Raw genomic sequence first — 19,861 nt, 5'->3', positions numbered from 1 at the left:
TTACATGAAATTATTTTAATTGCAATCATGTGAAGAGCTGTGTTAATCAGAGGTGTTAGCACCCAAGGAACTATTACCTTAGGAATTGGGAAGAGAGCATTTGGGATGAGCATTCAAACTACATGATAAAAAGTCCAATGGTTGTCTCTTATCCCCAATTTAAAATACTTGGTAAAGTAAGCAGCATTACCAGCACAGTGAACTGTACTGTTCATTCACAAGAGAATGAGTAAGACACAACCAAACAATTAGAAGATTTATAGAAATGTTCTATTGTCATCCAGATTCCAAGTGTTTTCCTAATGATAAAAGAATTATGGGTAAATGTGTTTAAGTGAATGAGCCCTAAAACCCACAACATTTGTATTGTGTAGTAAAACGCATTAATAGTGACTACAAAAAGATATGTTTAGGCCATTTCATTTTTATGTCCAAAAACCTTTAAAAAAATTGTTTATATTTGATCTTTTCTCCATCCTTTTAGTGTATTTATTCAATGCATACATGATTATTTAAACAAAGTATCTGACATGAGAGATGTTCTCTCTCTCTCGCTCTCATACATAACACTGGCATAATGGGGTTAACTAGATCTAGTTTAAAACATCTTACAAAAATCCTAAATTAAATGAAATGGGACAAACAAATAAAAATAAGAATATTCCCTGCATTATTGTACTAGACGGGTAGCGTTAATCACTATTAACCGTCTCACTGCAGGAGCTATGACAAAACCAGAACTCTGCACAAGTTATGAAATGAACTTGGGGACTAATACTGCGCCACTCCTGGGATTGTAAACTGTAGATAAGTGTATAGGTCAATAAGTAACATACAAAATGTAAAAAAAGGCAGCAAATACCTCCTAAGAGGCTATTAAAAATTCACAGAAAACTGTGACCAGTACAGCACAAGCAGTGTAGAATGAGTATTAATTCATTAATAAGGCCCCGTGGTTGCTTTGGCCTAATGTTTCTTATTCAAACTTTGCAATACTGCTCTGTAAATCTCTAATCAAACATCCATCTGTTCTTTTAGTATATGGTGTCATCTCCATACACTGGAAAGTATGCCAACTGGGCAGTACAGGATTCACACACCGATTTCCATAAATGGCGGTGTTCATTATAACATGGGGTAACAATAACCGAAGTAGAACAATTATAGCTTGTAAACACTGCCTATTTAACACAGTATTTAAAAACAAAAATACAACTGAAAAATAGTGTTGTTGCCATTACAGAAATAGTAATGTCCACATGGCCTCCAAATGGTACTCAGAGTGATTTCTGCATGTGTCGTCCTCTCGTTTCAAAAATCCATTTACAATAAATTACTTTTGTTCTGAGTTATATTCTTGCTCCACCCGCTGTAGTGCTGCCAAAGGGCAAGGAATCTCCTGGCCACAGAAGCGAAGGCTGAGTCACACTCTTCAAAATTCATCATGTCTGACCAGTGCTTCCCCGAAGTCTGTAGCCTGGCTACCCACGAACAAGTCATATTTATCCACTATCTCTTCTCGGTTCAATTTACCATCCTGAAAGACAGAAAAGAAATAACTGAAGGATGGGGCCTACTGCTCCAAATAGCAACAAGTTAGGGATGGTACACAGATTTGCTGAGCATTCTGAGCGATGCAAGATTGCTCAGTACACAGCTTTGCGCCAGAGAACACTGGCACTGAGTAATATCCAGCATGCTATATATTAATTGCCGGGCGATAGCGATGCTTGGGGCTGTGCATCGCTACTGCAATGGCCCCTACACACGGAGCAATGTAGGGGCATTTTTGAAGCAATCTAGTGAGATTCCTTACAAAATGCCCCTAAATCGCTACGTCTGTAGGCCCTATTATAAGTGTGTCATGGAGGAGGCGAGTGCCGGAGGAGGGGAACGCTGGTGCCAGGGACACAGTTAACTGGGAGTGTCATGGAGGAAGCAAGTGCCAGAGGTGTGGGAACGCTGGCGCTGGGGACATATTAGCAGGGCGCCTGGCTTCGCTGACAATGTAGCCTAATGTACATTGTCAGCGTAGCGAAGCTGGGCGCCCTGCTAATACACAAGTACCGAAAAAAATTAAGAGCAAAAGCAAATGATCTGAATTAGAAGTCACATTTAAACCCAAACTTTGAACCCATTTTTCCTTTGGTTTTCTAGAGGTTTGAACTCCATTTCTTGTTTAGTAGATAGATTCTCTCAAAAAAAAAAAAAAAAAACACCCTTGCCTTTTCCCAAGCAATAAGATTTCATATCTTCCTTTCCTTCAAATGCAGCACGGTGTTAGTCAGGTTATTATAGTTAGATTCTCTCAAAAAAAAAAAAAAAAAACACCCTTGCCTTTTCCCAAGCAATAAGATTTCATATCTTCCTTTCCTTCAAATGCAGCACGGTGTTAGTCAGGTTATTATAGTGCAGATCTGCACTATATCATCCAAATTGCATGTATGTCGGGTGGCTTGCCGTGCGATTCGATACCAATGTGATCTGATCGCATTGGGATCGAATAGCAAGCCTAATCGACCATGTGTATACACCATTAGTTCACGTTTTCCAGGTCACCCGGCAGGTGCACTCATTGCTCATTGACACATTTTAAAGTATCCACAGGTGAAGCTAATTATATAACTTGATTCTGTGAGGAGACCTGCAAAATTTTGAGCTCAGCGGCCCAAAAACAATCCTTAAAGTCTGGACACACCCATAAACCCTCTTTAAGGAAAAAGTATTGACTTTAATTTGAATAGATTTTTGTAGAGGCTTCCCTGAACAAAGTATAACAATTAGTTAACAAATGTTTCTCATCTACCTCATGGTATCTAACACGATTGGTTGCAAATGATGCACCAATATAGACGGTATATTATTAAAAAAATATGTGCATGGCGTATACTTCACTCCTGACATTGTTTATCTTTAGGTCTCTTTTTTTTTACTTCTTGAATTAAAATCCTTTGTCGCTTTTGTATTTCGCTTTAGTGTTCTAACTATGAGCTGTTTTATACAGCAGATTTTTTATTACGCTATAAGAATTTGATAAGCATAGAAATTTAACTGTCATATCCCACAGAATTAATGCTTGTTATCATTTTAAGCAATGCTTACCTTATTTTGGTCTGATTCATAAACAAGATGGCGAGCCTCAGCTTCGGCATGGTCATAGTCAGAGGGTAGAATCCAATCTTTTGTTTCCTCTTTGTCCATTTTACCATCATGGTTCTTATCTCTAAACTCAACAAACTGTTCTCTCTCTGTCTTCACCCATTCTGGCTCATCGGCATCGCCATCATGGCTGTACATATCACCTGTGGGATGCACATAAATAATAAACAAGAGTCTCAGACTACCACAAAAAAAAAAAAAAAAGTCCCAAACAAATGCCACTAAAAGGTTTATGTCATTTGTGTATTATGGAATTGACTTATAAAGGAGTTTGATAATAAACAAGAAGTTGTAAACCTTATTGAATTATAAATGGTGCGCCAGCCAATCAGCTCCTAATGGCCACGTGCTTGAAAAAAATGACAGTTGGGGCCTAATTGACTGGCACTTCATTTATCATATGCAACAAGATTTAAAGCTGGTTTTGAATAATAAAACAATGATAAATCAGTCCCCTTGTATGATCTACGCCCAAATGTTGAGGAGTGCTTACCTATGTACTCTTCCAGATCAATCACACCATCAGCATTTTTATCAATATCTTCCATTGTTTCCTGTGTATTGATAAAAAGACCAAAAGTAAAGATATGAAAAAAAAAAAAAATTCAGTTTTCTATTTTTTTAAATACAGTGAAGACGAGACCTTATTATGTGCCCTGAACCATAAAGCAATTGTCCTACTAAACAAGCTGGTTAACCAACAAATACTATTCACGGAATGATCAGGAAAAAGATTCCACTAGTGACTAGAAGCATCACCAGGAGGGGAAACAGGCAGTTACCATAAGGCAATTGTAAAATGGCATTGAAGCTATCTGATGGATCACAAGAGAACATAGGGGTTATTCTAGTTCACTCTTTCTGACAAAATCCTTCTTAGATGGACAACACCATGTGCTTTACAGGTGGGGCAGATGTAACATGTGAAGAGAGAGTTAGATTTGGGTGGGGTTTTACTTCAAAGTGAGATCTATATTGCAGTGTAAAAATAAAGCAGCCAGTAGTTACCCTGCACAGAAACAAAATAACTCACCCAAATCTAATTGCCTCTGCACATTTTACATCTGCCCCCCTGCAGTGCACATGGTTTTGTCCATCTAAGAAGGATTTTGTCAGAAAGAGTTAACTAGAATAAGGCCCAATGTGTCACTGCATCAAGGACCCATTCACTACATTACAAACTATTGTAGAGAGTCAGTAAATTAGGACGAGCACAAAAGCAATGCGTTGCCAGAATCATAGCACACACACTGGAATGAAGAGTTTTTTTAGATCTATGAAAGTCTACGGAGAACACTGACAAGTTCAGAAATTGAGAGCTCTGAAGCCCAGATTTCCCCCACCTTGACATAAAATACACCAGGGTACCCTCTTTCAATGAGGATTGCTATCTAGTTTTCCAAATGGTTTGTCTTGTAGGACATTTTGCTAAAACATATCAATAAAAATGGTCACCTTGTGTACTTTTTAATAATTAATTATATAAGTCAGAAGGAATACGTAAACTAGTGATATTCTGAAAGTTTAAAGTCTTCAGGGGGAAAAAAACAACCTAATCATGTGTGTGGTTACTTCATAGAAATGTCAACACATTTCTGAATATCTAAAGGCCGCAGGGGTAATAAATAACACTTTTTTTTCTTTAACCAAGACAGTTTTAAACATAATTATAATAAACTGGTAAACTAGGCAAATTCTAATCACCAGCACAACAATGTCCTTCATGTAATCATACTCCTCAGGATGCAGGAATGCAGTGAACTCCTCCTTTGTGGCAATGAGATCACCATCAGTATCAGCCATTTTAAAGCGCCGCTCATCTCGAACCATCATCTGTTTGTAATTAAAACTGTTATCAGGATCTGGATCATCTGGAACAGGTAGGGAAAGGACAGTTACGGATGCCGGTTTCATTAGTGCTGAATTGTAACGGTGACATGTTCTGGAAATGCCATTATTCCATAAAGTAATATAATTTTATAGTGTATGGGGGAAGGGCATCTGAGTGACCATTTTTTTCTATGCACAAGTTCTTGAAGCAGAAACATTCTACCTGCACTTATCATTTGTAAAAACAAAATTCCGTAAGCAGGTCGCTCTGAATTCTAGAGCAGGTCAGCGGTGTAATGCTCAGACCCAGAGTACTCTGCAGAAGCAGATTCATGAGCCCTGACATCAGAAGTTCTAAAACCTTTCCTTTTGTGACGTCCCCAAAATATGGCCACTTGGGACTTTGATGACAGTAAAAGTATAAAAAAAAAATCTTAAATTATTTTAATACTTGGGTTTGTGCTAGATGGCCATATTCAATGAGCTCAAGTAAAACATTCCAAATTAAATATTAAGGGTCCAGAGGGAGACTGATGTAACACATGAGAGGGTCACTCCCATAAGTGTGGAAATTTACAACAGATTTGACAAGATTAGCTACAGGGCTGGAGATGCGAGTAATACTGTATATAACAAGTCAAACTTGGCAAAATAATGCTCATAAAAAAACACCCCAACTCTAAGAACAGTGTTATTACGATTTAGGGTGGTATTCATTTAGCCCTGTTAACTTAAAAAAACCAGACTGATATTGTAATTTGACATATGGCTATTATCAAGCTGTTCAATTCTAGCCCATATTTTCAGTGCGGAAAGTGTCCTATCCTTATGCGATAACACATCATGGATAAGTTCCTGATCTCAACTGGCTATTAATCATATTTAAATTTAATGCTCCAGGTACCTAAAGCATAATCCCCAATAAGTGGCGTCTTTTGGGGAAAAATTTATAAAAATTGCTAGCCCTGGCCAAATTCAATATCTGTGGTAAATTGTTGCAGTTACATACCAGCTTTAATGGCTGTGGAGAGGAACTCATGAACTTATTTTTTTAAAGTGAAACCTAATCCACTCTCTGTGTATGGACTAAAATAACTACTACTAAAGGGAAAACAATCATTAAAAAACAATTGTATAAATTATTGTAACGTTTCTCTATAAATCTAAATGCACAGGTTGAATACACAAGTGAAACTCATGTAACTAATAAGACTAGTTTGCTTAGGCGGTAAGGAGAAGGTGTGCGTGCCGTGGAACAGTATTCGTGAAAGCTTTGTTTTTCTTTCACCAAATACAAGTGCGCTTTCACCAGGATATCTTTTTTACTGTCAGCCCAGGCACTGTACCTGTTTCATTTCTAAGTTACACTTCCCACTCCCTTACCCAGGTAAGTGCCATAGGTGACATTTCTGTACTCTTCCCATGATATGAGTCCATCCTGGTTCATGTCAAACTCCTGCCACTGACGTTCCACGTTGTCGTACACATATCTCCTTTGGGCTTTCTTGATCCATGCAGTCAGCTCCCCCTCCGTCACAAACCCATCCTTATCCAAGTCTATTTTATTTACAATGATTCTACAAAGACAAAATGGTATAAATGAAGAGATTGCAAACAAAAAGCACCTACCGAGGATGTAACCATAGGTGGCATTTTTATATTCCTCCCACGAGACCAGGTTGTCCCCATTGAGATCGTGGCCCCTCCACTGTCGATCTACGTCCTCATAAATCCACCTCTTCTGAGCAAATTTTATCCAATCCCTTAGCTCTTCGACTGTTACAAGACCATCCTTGTCTGCATCTATCTTACCCACAATCTTTCTATGGGGCCATGATGATGCCCAACAGGAAAAGAAAAGGGTAACAATGTTAGAGAAAATCAGAATTGGACAGAACAGCAAAGTATGGAAATGCATTGTATGCAAGGGGTGGATGTATCCATCCACATTAAGGGGGGTATGCAATCTGCCAAAGCTATTTCCGACGGTGGAAATAGTGGCAGCTCCCTATTCAATGCTGTCTTTAGTGACAGCATTGAAGCAGGATCACAGCAGATTGGGCCCAACTTTAGAAGCTGTTGGGCCCGTTCTGCCGATAACGGCCATGGATTGTCGCGATCCCAGTCGCAGATCGCCAATCCACGGCCGTTTTCTGTGGCCACGCCCCTTTGCGCCGATCAGCAGGTGGGACATTGAATCCTGCCTGTCTCTCTGCAGTCGATTAGACCACAAACGGGCCAGGATCAAGGCTGTTGGGAGGGATTGACAGCCGTGATCCTGGATTGCATACCCCCCTAAATCAGCAATACTAATGGGATTCTGCGGGACCTTGGTGTGAAGGTATGTCTATTCTACATCATTAGCATATTATAAGCTAGTTAGTCAAATCTAAGAAACATTAATTGTTTGGGAAGAAGGTGTCATGGAATAGCTCAACTATCATACAATGAAAGGAATTCTATTTCATGACGATAATTCATTGCTAGCATTTGCCCATTTATGTTGAGTTTAGTAAATGGAGAAAATGGTACAACACTAACTATATGGCAAGAGAAGGAACTTAAACGTCACCCCTGCATAGATGTTATGTTTTGGCAGAAAAAGAGAAAGATATATAAAGATTGTGCTGAATTTAAGTAAGATAGACCTAAAGGATTTCTTGATTTTGCTTACCACATCCTATGTTGAAGAATTATATGGTGGCTCTAACTAAACATTCAATGTCAATGTAAGAAAACACCATAAATATAAAGCAAGAAACATTTTATTACAGGAAATGACGGTACTTGTTTCCTAGCACAGCGCCCATCGCATACCATACTTAGTGGTGTGCGATGCAATATTCATGTTAAATTAACAGGAGTGCTTGTACTATGAAATATCGCATAGCATGCCAGCAAATGGCATGCGATGCGATTTTTTAATTGTACACCCACCCTGATGGGTGCTTTCAATGTCAAATGCACCCTTATTGGCAATGCCACCCCCACTATCAATGGCAACCCGAAGCGTTAGGGCGGCGCTACGCGTCCTCTGACCTTTTCATACCCCCACTATCCACGTCGACGTGGAGTTGACTTTAGATAGTGTGGCGAGCGCAGCGAGCCCGAAGCGTGCCGAGCGCAGCGCGCCCCGTGAGGGGACGTAGAATAGGAGCCGAAGCGTGGCGAGTGCAGTGAGCCCCGCGAGGGGACGCGGAATACATGTAAAGTAATCCGTGTGCGCTCACCACGCTTTGGGCTCGGTGGCTCGCCACACTATGTAAAATCGACTCCACGCCGACGTGTATAGTGGGGGTATGAAAAGGTTATCGGACGCGTACCGCCGCCGCTCACCACACGTTGGTGTTGATAGTGAGGGTGGCATTGCAAATGGGGGTGCATTTAACATTAAAAGCACCATCAGGGTGCTTGTACAATGAAAAATCAAATTGCATCGCATGCCGCTATATTGCATGCGATTGTATGAGATGTACTACGATCAAAATAATGGGCGCCGTGCTAGGAAACAAGTACCCATTTGGTACTGTAGCTTAGTGAGGCATACATCACTGAGAGCTAAATTGCCCTCTAGAGTCCTTCTATTTTATTTGAATATACAGGTAGCAGTGAAAGACTTCAACTGCAAGTCAAGAATAATGATCACTTCAGAAAACAAACACATATTAAGGTAGGGCTTCTAAAGTGCTTTAAGATAGGTCACTCCTGTCAATAAATAGATTTACCAAAATAAACACAATCAGACTAGTGGATTTCTCCACCTGGTGTGCGAGCAGAAATCTGACAAAACTAGGGAGATGATGCTGTATTAAGCCCTAGAGCAGTGCAAACTGCATCACAGTAGGACACTTAAGTTGGAAAAAAAAAAAATATGCCGGTACTCGCGACTAAACACCAGCGAGTACCAGCATTCTCCAGTTTTGCAATGCACTGATTACTGATTGGTGCCGGGGGCTTTATCCCGATGCTATTCTCTGTGCACCATATTGAACTGACACCATTGATACACAGCGCACACTGGAGTTACCAAGCAAGACCAAAAGGTAGTGTGTTATGCACAATTCTTTGCACTATTTGGGAGAAGGCTGATGAAAATCAATAAAATAAATTGTGCAAAAGTTGCTAAAACCTTTTTTTTTTTCATAAACTTCATTCCATACAGAATTATCAGAAGAATTTAGGAGCTTATATGACATTAAGAAAAGCAAAATTGTACGTTAAAAAAGCAATACTAATGGGGGTTCTGATACCCACATCCTATCCTCATCACTAAAGGGGTTTTCCTAATTTTCTTTCTATTGAGAGTCTATTCCTCCTAAGGGGTTTTATGCATGTCTCTACATTTTCCACAGAGTGAATTACAGGGAGTGCACCTTCAGTGTATTGACATTACTACCCTATGAAAAGTTTTCTTCTAGTCTAAGGGCCTGATTCACAGAGGATTGCTGTTGTGTGAATTAGAAATCTGTTCAATTATCGAATGACTGCACACGCCTATGGATCGTAGCACACAAAAACCAAAATAGCATCAAAAATAGCAAAATAATCTAACCACAACCCCCTTGTCATTTGACTGACAGGAAGTTGGCAACCTGTCATTTTCTGGGAGCGTAAGAAAAAATGCCCAATCGGTTTGAGAGAGGGTGCGTGACAGTGCCATCAGCTGTTGTGGAAGATCCAGACTTAGATTTTCCTTGGTGTGCACTACATATCAATTTCTAGTACATAAACCCTATTCCTCCAATTATATGCAATAGCCGATACTCAGCTTTACTGAATTTTCTGATGCACATTTTTAAAAACCAAAACAGCAAATCTGGAGTAAAACTGGGTTCTCATCTAAATATATCTGCAGATCAACCTATCAGGAGAAATATCTGTAGACTATGCCTGATCAGGCATGACTGACATCACAACTGGGCGGGCAGTTACATGCACCCATCCAGTTGTGCTGTCAATCACTGCCGACATGTGCAGTGAGTGTACTGGTTGTTGGTCAGGTCACCCATACACAGCACAATGCGCCAAGATATTGGCAAGTCAATTCAGACATATTGCTGGCACACACTAGACAACAGACCAGCAATATATTGGCATTTCAACTGAATGTTCCATATAGCGGCCAGCTTAACAGGATATGCACAATTTTTCTTCTACACTACACCAAATAACCCTTTACATTTGACTGTTTTATTTTTTTATAGTTTAGTGAAAGAATGGCTGTGTCACCATATTTCACCATAAAGGAGAGTAATAGTGAAAAATTCACATTTGGGTTCTTAAGGTGCCCATACACGTTACAATTATTGTATACAATATCACATCTCATTACATATCGGTTTTGCGATGAGATCAGATGAGATGAGATCTAGTACAAAAAGTATGTGCTGCACATACATTTTGTAGTAGATCTCATCTCATCGCAAAACCGAGATCAGATGAGATGCGATATTGTATACAATATTGTATACAATAATTGTAACGTGTATGGGCACCTTTACTGAATTTTACCAGGGAAAGGGGGATTGCATAAGAAAATGTAACTTTTAACATTTAGAAGTCTTTAAAGTACATGTAAACAAATAAACTCTGGGCACGTGGAACCGCAGTGAACTCAGTGATCATACCCCAGCCTCTCCTTGCTCTCTTCTGGTGTCAGCTGGTCAAATGTTTTTGCATCCTCTGCTCCCAGAAAAGCATCATGGTCATAGTCAAAGTTCTGGACATCATCGTGCATCTTGTCACTGAGCTGAGTGTCATGGTGAACACGATCTTTCTTCTCAGTAGGTTTACCAAGCACACAGGCCACACAGAGGCCAAGGCACAACAGGAGATACTGCTTTTCCATTGCTTAATAAAGTGACCTAAGTGACAAAAGGTTACAGTAATATGTAACGCAGATTATTTTTATGCTGACAATGTTTATAGATGCTTAATAAAAATTTAGTTAAAATTTTGTTACAACATACAGAAAAATTTAAGACAGTGACCAATACATTTTTAACTGCAATCCGTACTAAAAGAGGATAAATTCTAGTACACACTGCACAATAATCCACCAATTAGACAGTTTTCATCTGGTCGGTCCAATTACTGCAGTGTGTACACAGCATTCCAAGCCATCCATCGCTCACAAATACAACAAATTGGCTCCCAACATTGGGAATTCACTAGCCCCGATGAGCTGATATCATGCAGCAAATGCAGTGTGTACAGACATTGACTGTCAAACTGCAATATATTAACCATATAAAAGCAATAACTGTGTACTGCGTATTTATTAAATTGGGTAGATAGTTCAGTTTATCCTTCAGGTGTGCACTGTATTTGAGGTAGCAACGATGAGTGACGAAGCCAAACATGTGACAACATCCTTATTGCATTGTAATTACCAGACTTTTAAACAAATGCAGGGTACATATGACACAACAGCAGAGTTGTTAGATATACAGGAAACCAGGCGAGTCTGATAGCTGTACTAGGTGAATGTATTGGTGTCAGTAGAGACCTTCCATATACAGTATTTTAAAGCTCTCCCACTGTGATGTGTATAGAAATCCAGTACAGGACAGGGAAGAGCACTATATTTGTGATTGGAATGAAAATCTGGTGGTCAGTTACACCAATTAGAATTTCAAAAGTCAGAAAAGAGAGACAAAAATGATTATTCAGATGAATACATCAAAGGGATTTAACCAATTTATCTGAACGTCCATTAGTATATGTTTCCTAGTGTTTAGGAGCAAGTGGCCAATTGGTATTTGCTCCCATTTGCTATCAAATATTTGTGTCAACCAGAAAGATTGGTCATATAATCTTATAGTGCAGATACAACCAAAGACCTCCTGCTAAAGTCAGAAAACAAACATACAGCGAAATAACACATTCAACCTTTTTATAATGTAAAGAAACACTGAGATTGCCAACATACCACTAACTCCAACTAGAGAAATTACTACAGAGGGGTCACAGATCGTCCCATCAGCACTTATTGATTTAACGGGAAACAATTAGAAATAATCTAGATCTGGTTTCTATGGAAGACTGATGCAGCTTTGCCTGGGTGTCTGTTCAATAGAGGTCAGCAAAGGCCAGCTACACTAATTCTCAGCCAGATCGCAGTTGCTCAGGATTACAGCATGCAAGCAGCGACAAGTAGGGGCTCACACTTTGAGAAAATAAATTATAATAAACACAACATACAATGATAGCCAGGTGTGTCACATCAGCAACGCTACAGCCAGACAGCAGCTCTGTGGGCAAGCCATGCAGGAGCCACTCACACATAGACAGGAGCACATATAGTACTGATGCAGGATACAACTCCCTTCCATGCTGCAGTACCGTCAGCCTCCCGCTCAGGGCCGCTCCCTTCCCGTTACCTTAGCCGCTATCTGCGCCTCCACAGCTCCGCCCGCCCTGTTCTTCTCGCCGATGATGATACCCTCCTCACTCACACGCCGACACCGGAAACAGCAGCCTTCTTCAGAGGGCGTGGCTTCCTGCGTCAACGTTACCGCGATCCGACCTGTTGATTGGTAGAAGGCAGCCTGCGGGTGTGCGGTGCCGTGCGGTTGGTCGGAGAGCGCCACGTCCACACGGGAACGCGCAGTGTCATTGATCATCGTGTTGCGCTGCTGGGAGTGGGAGTGTGTGGGAGTGGGACTGGGATGAGCCGGGATGGGGTGGCAGTTCTCGTCATCTTGTGTATAGCTGATTAGCTGGGAATTCGTGCATTGGCTGCTGAGGGAGTTGTAATAGTGTGTACACACGGTCATATATGGCTTCCGATGTTGCTGATATAGTGAACATCGGAAGCCATATCGCATGCTTTTTTTAGGGCTTGTAAGCCCGATGCGCTCGGCAGTCAGATAGAGAGGGCAGGCAAGACTGTATAGTGCAGATCTGCACTATATAAATTGTGCCACTGACTGCATGCCGTGCGATGCGAGTCCCGATGCGATCTGATTGCATCGGGACTCGCATCGCACGGCATCTCGACGGGACTAAGTAAAAACCGGACCCGGATAAGACACCGGAACGCCGGACCAGACATCAAACTCTGCATTCCGGAGCTTAAAGTGTCTGGTCCGAGGGGTGTCCCATGCGGGGGGGTGTCTTGTCCGGGGGGATGCCTGTGATTGCTCACACCAGGGACATGGGGAAGGGGAGATTACAGCCTCCCCGCGTGGTCTGGACCGTTCCAGTTTTTATTACACCCCCGGACCATGCGGTGAGGCTGTATTCTCCCCCCTCTCCTCTCCCAGGTGACAGGTGCGAGAGCAGCCTCATCAGATGGAGCACCCCCGGACAGGACACCCCCGGACCGGATACTACAAGCTCCGGAATGCAGAGTTTGATGTCCAGTCCGGCATTCCGGTGTCTTATCCGATTCCGGATTTTACCCATACCCCATCTCGACAGTGTGTCTTGGGAGAGACAAAGTGGAGAAGTTGCTCAAAGCAGCCCATCAGCTATGCTTTACGATCTGTGTGTATCCAGCGTCGTTGCCTGCGGGGGAGCCGAAATCGCAACGCCGTTTGTGACGGATCACTGGAGATGACCATGGGCATGCTACTACAACAGTGCATGCATGCAACAGTGCATGCAAGTCCAAAACCGTGACTCAGTCCTGGCTATTTAAACTGAGCCCCATGTGTATCAAGATGTAGTTCATCAGAGAGACAGCTAACTCCATCCTTGCCAGCCCCAGGAGCCGCGGCCAGTGTATACAGTCAGTGTAGCAAAAATATTCTTGACTGCACTAATTGGCCAGGTGGGCATCGCTATTGCCCACTGTGTACCAATGGGGCAATTCAAGCAAACCTACTAAGCGATTTTGATGATGTAGTCAAAATCGATTAGAGAAATTACTCCTCAACACGGGATGTCACTGACGATGTTATTACAATATAAAAATATATATGCTGATTGGTTTCTATGAGCAACTACTCCACTTTATCTCCAAGATTTGGTAAATCTGCCCATGTGTGTTTCTGCAGTGCACTGTCTGCAATGAGAACTCCCATCAGCCTCCCGCTCAGGGCCGCTCCCTTCCCTTTAAAAAATAAAATAAAATTTGAAAATACAAAGGGGCCCATTTATTAAGGATCGCATATACAATGCGATCTGGGTGGAATATTCCACCCAGGATCGCATTGTATTATGCAATCCTATTGCGGGGATGCAGTATCCTGCACACATAGGGAGAGGGCTTCGAATGGAGCCTTTACCCAGCGATGTGCTCAGCCGGGGGGGTCTGCGCATGTGCAGTCAGCACAGGTGCCGGATGACTGCTCAACAATCAGGATCCCGACAGTCAGTATACTGACATCAGAATCCCAACTGCCAGGGGATCCCGCCTGATGGGCTATTCTCCCTTGTGGGGGTCTACTACCCAAACCCGCAGCGTGGCGAGCGCAGTGAGCCCGCAAGGAACTTCTATGCATTCGCCCCCCCCTGTTGGAGCACCAGCAGTTGGGATTCCCATGTCGGTATACTGGCTGTCGGGATCCCGGTTGTCGGGCAGTCATACCACACCTATCAGCACTGTCACTCATGCCTTAGCTGGACTGCCCTTATTGGTTTTCTTACTGCATCATCATCAGTGTGAACAGGGCAGTAAGCAGGACAGTGCAGTCTCTGCCATTGTGCAGGGCAGAATCCATTGCTCCATGGACTGATGAGGTTGTCAGTGGAGCTGGGGTAGACAATGTTACCTAATGCTGCTTTCAGGCGTGACATGGGATTTTCCAGGTCTAGCAAACCATCAAGTTCCAGGTCTTCGCTATGACTTTGGTTGGTAGCAGGGTTGTAGACCGGGGGCTTAGGGGTAAAGGTACTTGTGTATTTTGGTCGGCGCCCCCGATGTCCGTCGTACGACGAACAGATCGCATCGCATGCCATGCACCCGATGGCATGCGATGCGACGCGATTTTGACCCCCTATACGACCAAAAATCGTATAAGCACCCTAAAGGGTGCTTTTGAGCACCCAAATGGGTGCTTACAATGTTAAATGCACCCCCACGCCACCCCCCACTATAAACGTGAACCCGAAGCGTGGCGAGCGCAGCGAGCCCGCGAGGGGCGGCGGTACGCGTCCTACGACCTTTTCATACCCCCACTATCCACGTCGGCATGGAGTTGAGAATAGAATAGTGTGGCGAGGGGACGCGGATACCTTCACAGTTATACGCGTCCCCTCGCGGGCTTCACAGGTGTCCGTGGCGACGCGGACACCTGTGAAGCCCGCGAGGGGACGCGTTTACCTGTGAAGGTATCCGCGTCCCCTCGCGGGGCTCGCCACGCTTCGGGCTCGGTGGCTCGCTGCGCTCGCCACACTATTCTATTCTCAACTCCACGCCGACGTGGATAGTGGGGGTATGAAAAGGTCGTAGGACGCGTACCGCCGCCGCTCGCCACGCTTCGGGTTCACGTTTATAGTAGGGGGTGACGTGGGGGTGCATTTAACATTGTAAGCACCCATTTGGGTGCTTAACATAGTATAAGCACCCATTAGGGTGCTTATACAATGTTTAATCGCATCGCATCGTATGGCATCGTATGCCATGTACAATGGCATACAATTTCAAAATTGTATGCCATCGTGCTCTATCGTACGATATCGCGTCGCATCGCATACCATCGTATGTGTTATGGTATGCGATGCGATGGGCGCCGCCAAAATACACAAGTACCGGGGTAAATTTACTCAAGCTTCTAAAAATGATAAGAGGTGATTTTGCCCATAGCAACCAATAAGATTCTGTTTTTCATTTTCTAGGTTGGAATTGAGAAATGATAGACAGAATCTGATTGGTTGCTCTGGGCAACATCACCTCTTTTTATTCTTAGAAGCGTTAATAAATGTACCTCTTAGTCTTGGGTAGTTTCCTTTCACACATGCAAAATCATCCTGGGCTGATGCACATTCACCTGCAAAAATCCTGTTGACCTTTTCACTGTCAACCATTGGACCCTGTTGATCTTTTGATTATCGATCTTTTGACCCTTTCGACCATTAGTGTAGACATTGTAGATCTAATATACCATAACCACACTTATACGGTGTCCATGTACACATAATGATTTTCCATGGCAACATTTTACTTGTGTTGTTAGTTTTGTCAATGTCTAACTATTACACGTCTAACTATTGCGAGCACAGCGAGCCACCGAGCCTGAAGCGTGGTGAGCGCACGCGCATTACTTCAAACGTATTACGTGTCCGCTCGCCATGCTTCGGGCTCGCCACACTATATAAAATCAACTCCACGCCAACGTGGATAGTGTGGGTATGAAAAGGTCGGAGGATGCGTACCGCCGCCGCTCGCCACGCTTTGGGTTGGCGTTCATTGTGGGGTGGCGTTAACAATAGGGGTGCATTTGACATAGAAATTACCCATCAGGGTGGGTATACAATCAAAAATTGGGTATGGGGGCCATTTAACATTGGTTCCTATGTAAAATCGGGTCCACCGCATTGGTCGCATTGTATGCCATTATAATGGCATACAATGGACCCGATTTTACATAGGAATTTAACATTACATACAATGCTTACAATGTAAAATCGGGTCAGTCGCGTCGGTCGCATTATAATGGCATGCAATGGACTCGATATTACATTTGTCGGGAAACCTCAAAAAAAGCCCGAAATCCGGTCCGTCGGGTCCCATCTCATACCTTAAGTTAAGGTATGCGATGGGACCCGATGGGCGCCGTGCTAGGAAACAAGTACCGTTTTTTTACTGTTTCAAAATGGTAATATGTGCAGTCTGAAAGGTGCAGAGTGAATTTACTGGTTCTATAAAACTGGTATTTCTAAATGGTAATAAAGCAGGGTCCTACCTGTTTCAGACCCGTTTTTTTTTCATCCACTGTTTCCTATGGGTTTAAACGGGTTCATTGTTCTGAAGGGACAAAAACAGCATTGAAATACCGTTTAAGGACAAAAACTGCACTGAAATACCATTTAAAGACGTGATGTGAAAGGGGTTTTAGCTGTCTGACAGAAAAGAGGACAGGGAAGAATGTCTTTTTTGTTGGCGCACAGACGTGATTTTGAAAGAAATATACAAATTAAAATTATTTCTTTATTGAGATATGTTTAAAATAAGAACTGTCCAGCCCGTGAAATATATCATATATAAATATGTAAAAAAGTGTTTTTCGGTTTTTATCTTTTAAATAAAATTTTTACTTTGATTAGTATCTGTGTCCTTTCATGTGTTTTTTAATTAATTTTGGTCCTTTTCTATCGGGGATATTCTTTAAGGGAGTTATTCAATACTCCTTGGTGGGCTTATAATATTATGCCATAGTTTACTCCTTACAGATTTACTCCCTTTGTGATGTTGTTCTGTTTTGCTTATTTTTAATCTTTTAGGAGAGTCCAGTGTATGAATCGTATGGTGTAATCTATCAAATCAGAAGATATTTTCACTTGTCACAATGATTTATCATTCACTTACAGATGTTGTTTTGTGTTACTGCAAGACACACAGTATAGTGCTGTATGTTTTTATTCGAAACTTAGTGAGGGCTCTTGGCTATGTGTATTTTTATAAGCCAATGTTGAGCTCCACTTATATCCTTTAGTTAGCTCCTCAGTGCTCTATACAGGATAATAAATAATATTGAATGATTTTATCTAAAAAAAACTGAGTGCCCGTACTGGTTACACCAATTCTATATAATATCTGTTGGTGTGTACTACCATGAAAACAGCTTTGGTGATTTCCCCGTAATATCTGCTGGTGTGTATTAACTCTTATGCAGTTTCAGCCTCATGCAATTAGACTTACAATTTGCACCTGTATATGTGGTTTATCTGCTAGCCAGTACTGCCAGCTTATTGCTTTTTAGCTCCACGGTATGCTTGGATTGTATCCAGGTTTATGTCATAATTCTTATTGTTGCTTCTTGAGTTCCATCTATCAAATAGGGTGGACTCCGTGCGCAGCAATGATTTTTCCCGTTCCCCCCTATCCCCAAAAACTTACGTTTTAGCTGTCTGACCTGTTTTTAGAAACGTTTAAAAATACCGGGTCCATGCCATTTTTGCGGTGTGAAAGCAGTATCACTCTCCCACTTTATTTAATAAATCTATTGGGTTGCAGTATAATAGATCTACAATGTCTTGGTCTACAGTCAAAAGGTCCACCACTATTGGTTGACAGGGTCAAAATGTCAATGTGGTTAAAAGGTCGACAGTCAAAATGTCGACAGAGTCAAACGGTCCACAGTCATAAGGTTAAAATGGTCAAAACGTCAACATTCAAACGGTCAACATGAGTTTTATATGTTTTTATTGGTGTCTATGTCGACATAGGTCAGTATGGACACCGCTTAAGTCAGGGGTGTCCAAACGTTTTGCGATGAGGGCCAGATTTGGTGAGGTGAAAATGTGTGGGGGGCCGACCATTCAGCCTGACATTCTTTGAACCATTAATCACATCAGAATGGTCCCCCACTCTGCCCCCATTCACTCTAGGTCCCCCAGCCTTCCCCTTCACTGTATATTCCCAGCCTGCCCCCCTTCTCTGTATTCCCCCCAGCCTGCTCCCATTCAGTGCATGTCCCCCACTCTGTCCCCCATCACTGCCTCCATTCACTGTATGTCCCCAAGCCTGTCCCTCCTTCACTGTATGTCCCCCAATCTGCCCCCATTCACTTTATGTCCCCCAGACTGCTCCTCCTTCACTGTATGACTGCCTTTTACAGTATGCCCCCCAGTCTGCCTCCATTCACTATGTCCCCCAGCCTGCCCCTCCTGCACTGTATGACCCCCACTCTGCCCCCATTGACTGGATGTCTCCCTGCCTGCCACCACAAAGGGCCCCCAGTGGCCCCTTGTGTGAGCCACAGGATGGAGAGGCAAAGCAGGCACTGCAAGTACAGGAGACAGATGCTTGGGCTCCCGCTAGTGCCCTCCTCTGCTCTACATGTTACGGGAGCAAGCTTCCCCCTTGCTGCCCCCCCTCCGTACACAGCTGCCACTGTGATTGCGGAGGAGGGTGATATACGATTGTAGCAGCAGGGGTTGGACGCCAAAAACATCTAACTGTGGTGGCCAGCACCTCCTCACTGCTGCACTAAAGGTGGGGACCCGTGCTCACCAGGTCCTCACCTTTCGTGTCCTGTGCTGTGCATCCCGCATCTGATGCTCTGCCTGCTTCAGGCTGGAGGCTGTGGGCAGCTTGATGTGACAGCATGGGCCGCAATTGGCACCCGGCCGGACTTTGGACATGCCTGGCCTAAGCGTACCGCATGCCCTCGCATGGCTTGCTACACTCGCCATGCATTGCGCACAGTGCCTCGCTGTGCTTGGTACACTATTATATTCTTCCACCACGCCATAGTGGATGGAAGGGTATGAAATACCACCTGTTGACACATGCCAGCACAATTTTTTTGGACCATGTCGACATTCTGAATGTCAACCTTTTGACTGTCTACCAATAGTTGTCAACCTTTTGAATATGGACCTAGACATAGTAGATCTAATGATTTCATCTATTGTGCCTCTTCTCTCCACTGCCTTCCTGTCCTGCTTCTAAACTTTTGCCTGTGCTGCTCCCTACCAATAGAAGTCTCTTCCTCTTTCTGACTATTCAGCTTTCTACAACAAAACTTCTCAAGCCTTTCTTTAGAAAAGGGAGACAAGGCAATAGCAGTGTCTAAATAATTAGTTTTGCATAGTATTTACTACAAAAGGAGAGTAAAAGAGGCCACACAGTTAAGTTCCAAGGACATTCATGCAAGGTAGATGAAAGTAGATTTACAAAGGAAAAAGTCAACTCTCAAAACTGAGAAAAATGGATAAATAATGGGGCCAGATTGGATACATTCAAGGGCATTAACAGAAC

At 42.8% G+C, this 19,861-nt stretch overlaps 1 protein-coding gene across 2 annotated transcripts; it reads right to left on the bottom strand.

Moving 5' to 3' along the window:
- CALU (calumenin) lies at window positions 1-12,524 on the bottom strand. Of its 2 annotated transcripts, none has more exons than XM_083183237.1 (7): window positions 12,372-12,524; window positions 10,617-10,853; window positions 6,619-6,812; window positions 4,864-5,030; window positions 3,653-3,713; window positions 3,103-3,302; window positions 1-1,537 (listed from the first exon to the last, which is right to left on the bottom strand). In XM_083183237.1, exons 2-7 carry the CDS (start codon window positions 10,835-10,837, stop codon window positions 1,433-1,435), a joined length of 948 nt encoding a protein of 315 aa, XP_083039363.1. In that variant the 5' UTR covers window positions 10,838-10,853; window positions 12,372-12,524; the 3' UTR covers window positions 1-1,432. The 2 variants fall into 2 exon arrangements, with proteins under 2 accessions (XP_083039363.1, XP_083039364.1); XM_083183238.1 differs by lacking the exon at window positions 6,619-6,812 and adding an exon at window positions 6,373-6,566.
- Between the last annotated feature and the right edge of the window lie 7,337 nt (window positions 12,525-19,861).

The sequence above is a fragment of the Crinia signifera genome, chromosome 4 (genome assembly GCF_055691185.1).
Source record: "Crinia signifera chromosome 4, ASM5569118v1, whole genome shotgun sequence".
Classification (NCBI taxonomy): Eukaryota; Metazoa; Chordata; class Amphibia; order Anura; family Myobatrachidae; genus Crinia; species Crinia signifera.
This window is presented reverse-complemented; position numbering and strand designations above follow the sequence as displayed.

Bases quoted from the DNA above. Each gene is read 5' to 3' on its own strand.
- CALU (XM_083183237.1), bottom strand. From the start codon at position 10,837: ATGGAAAAGCAGTATCTCCTGTTGTGCCTTGGCCTCTGTGTGGCCTGT. The intron at 3,303-3,652 runs GTAAGCACTCCT...TGCATCCCACAG, and splicing joins TGATCTGGAAGAGTACATAG to GTGATATGTACAGCCATGAT. The intron at 1,538-3,102 runs GTAAGCATTGCT...TCTGTCTTTCAG, and splicing joins ATGAATCAGACCAAAATAAG to GATGGTAAATTGAACCGAGA.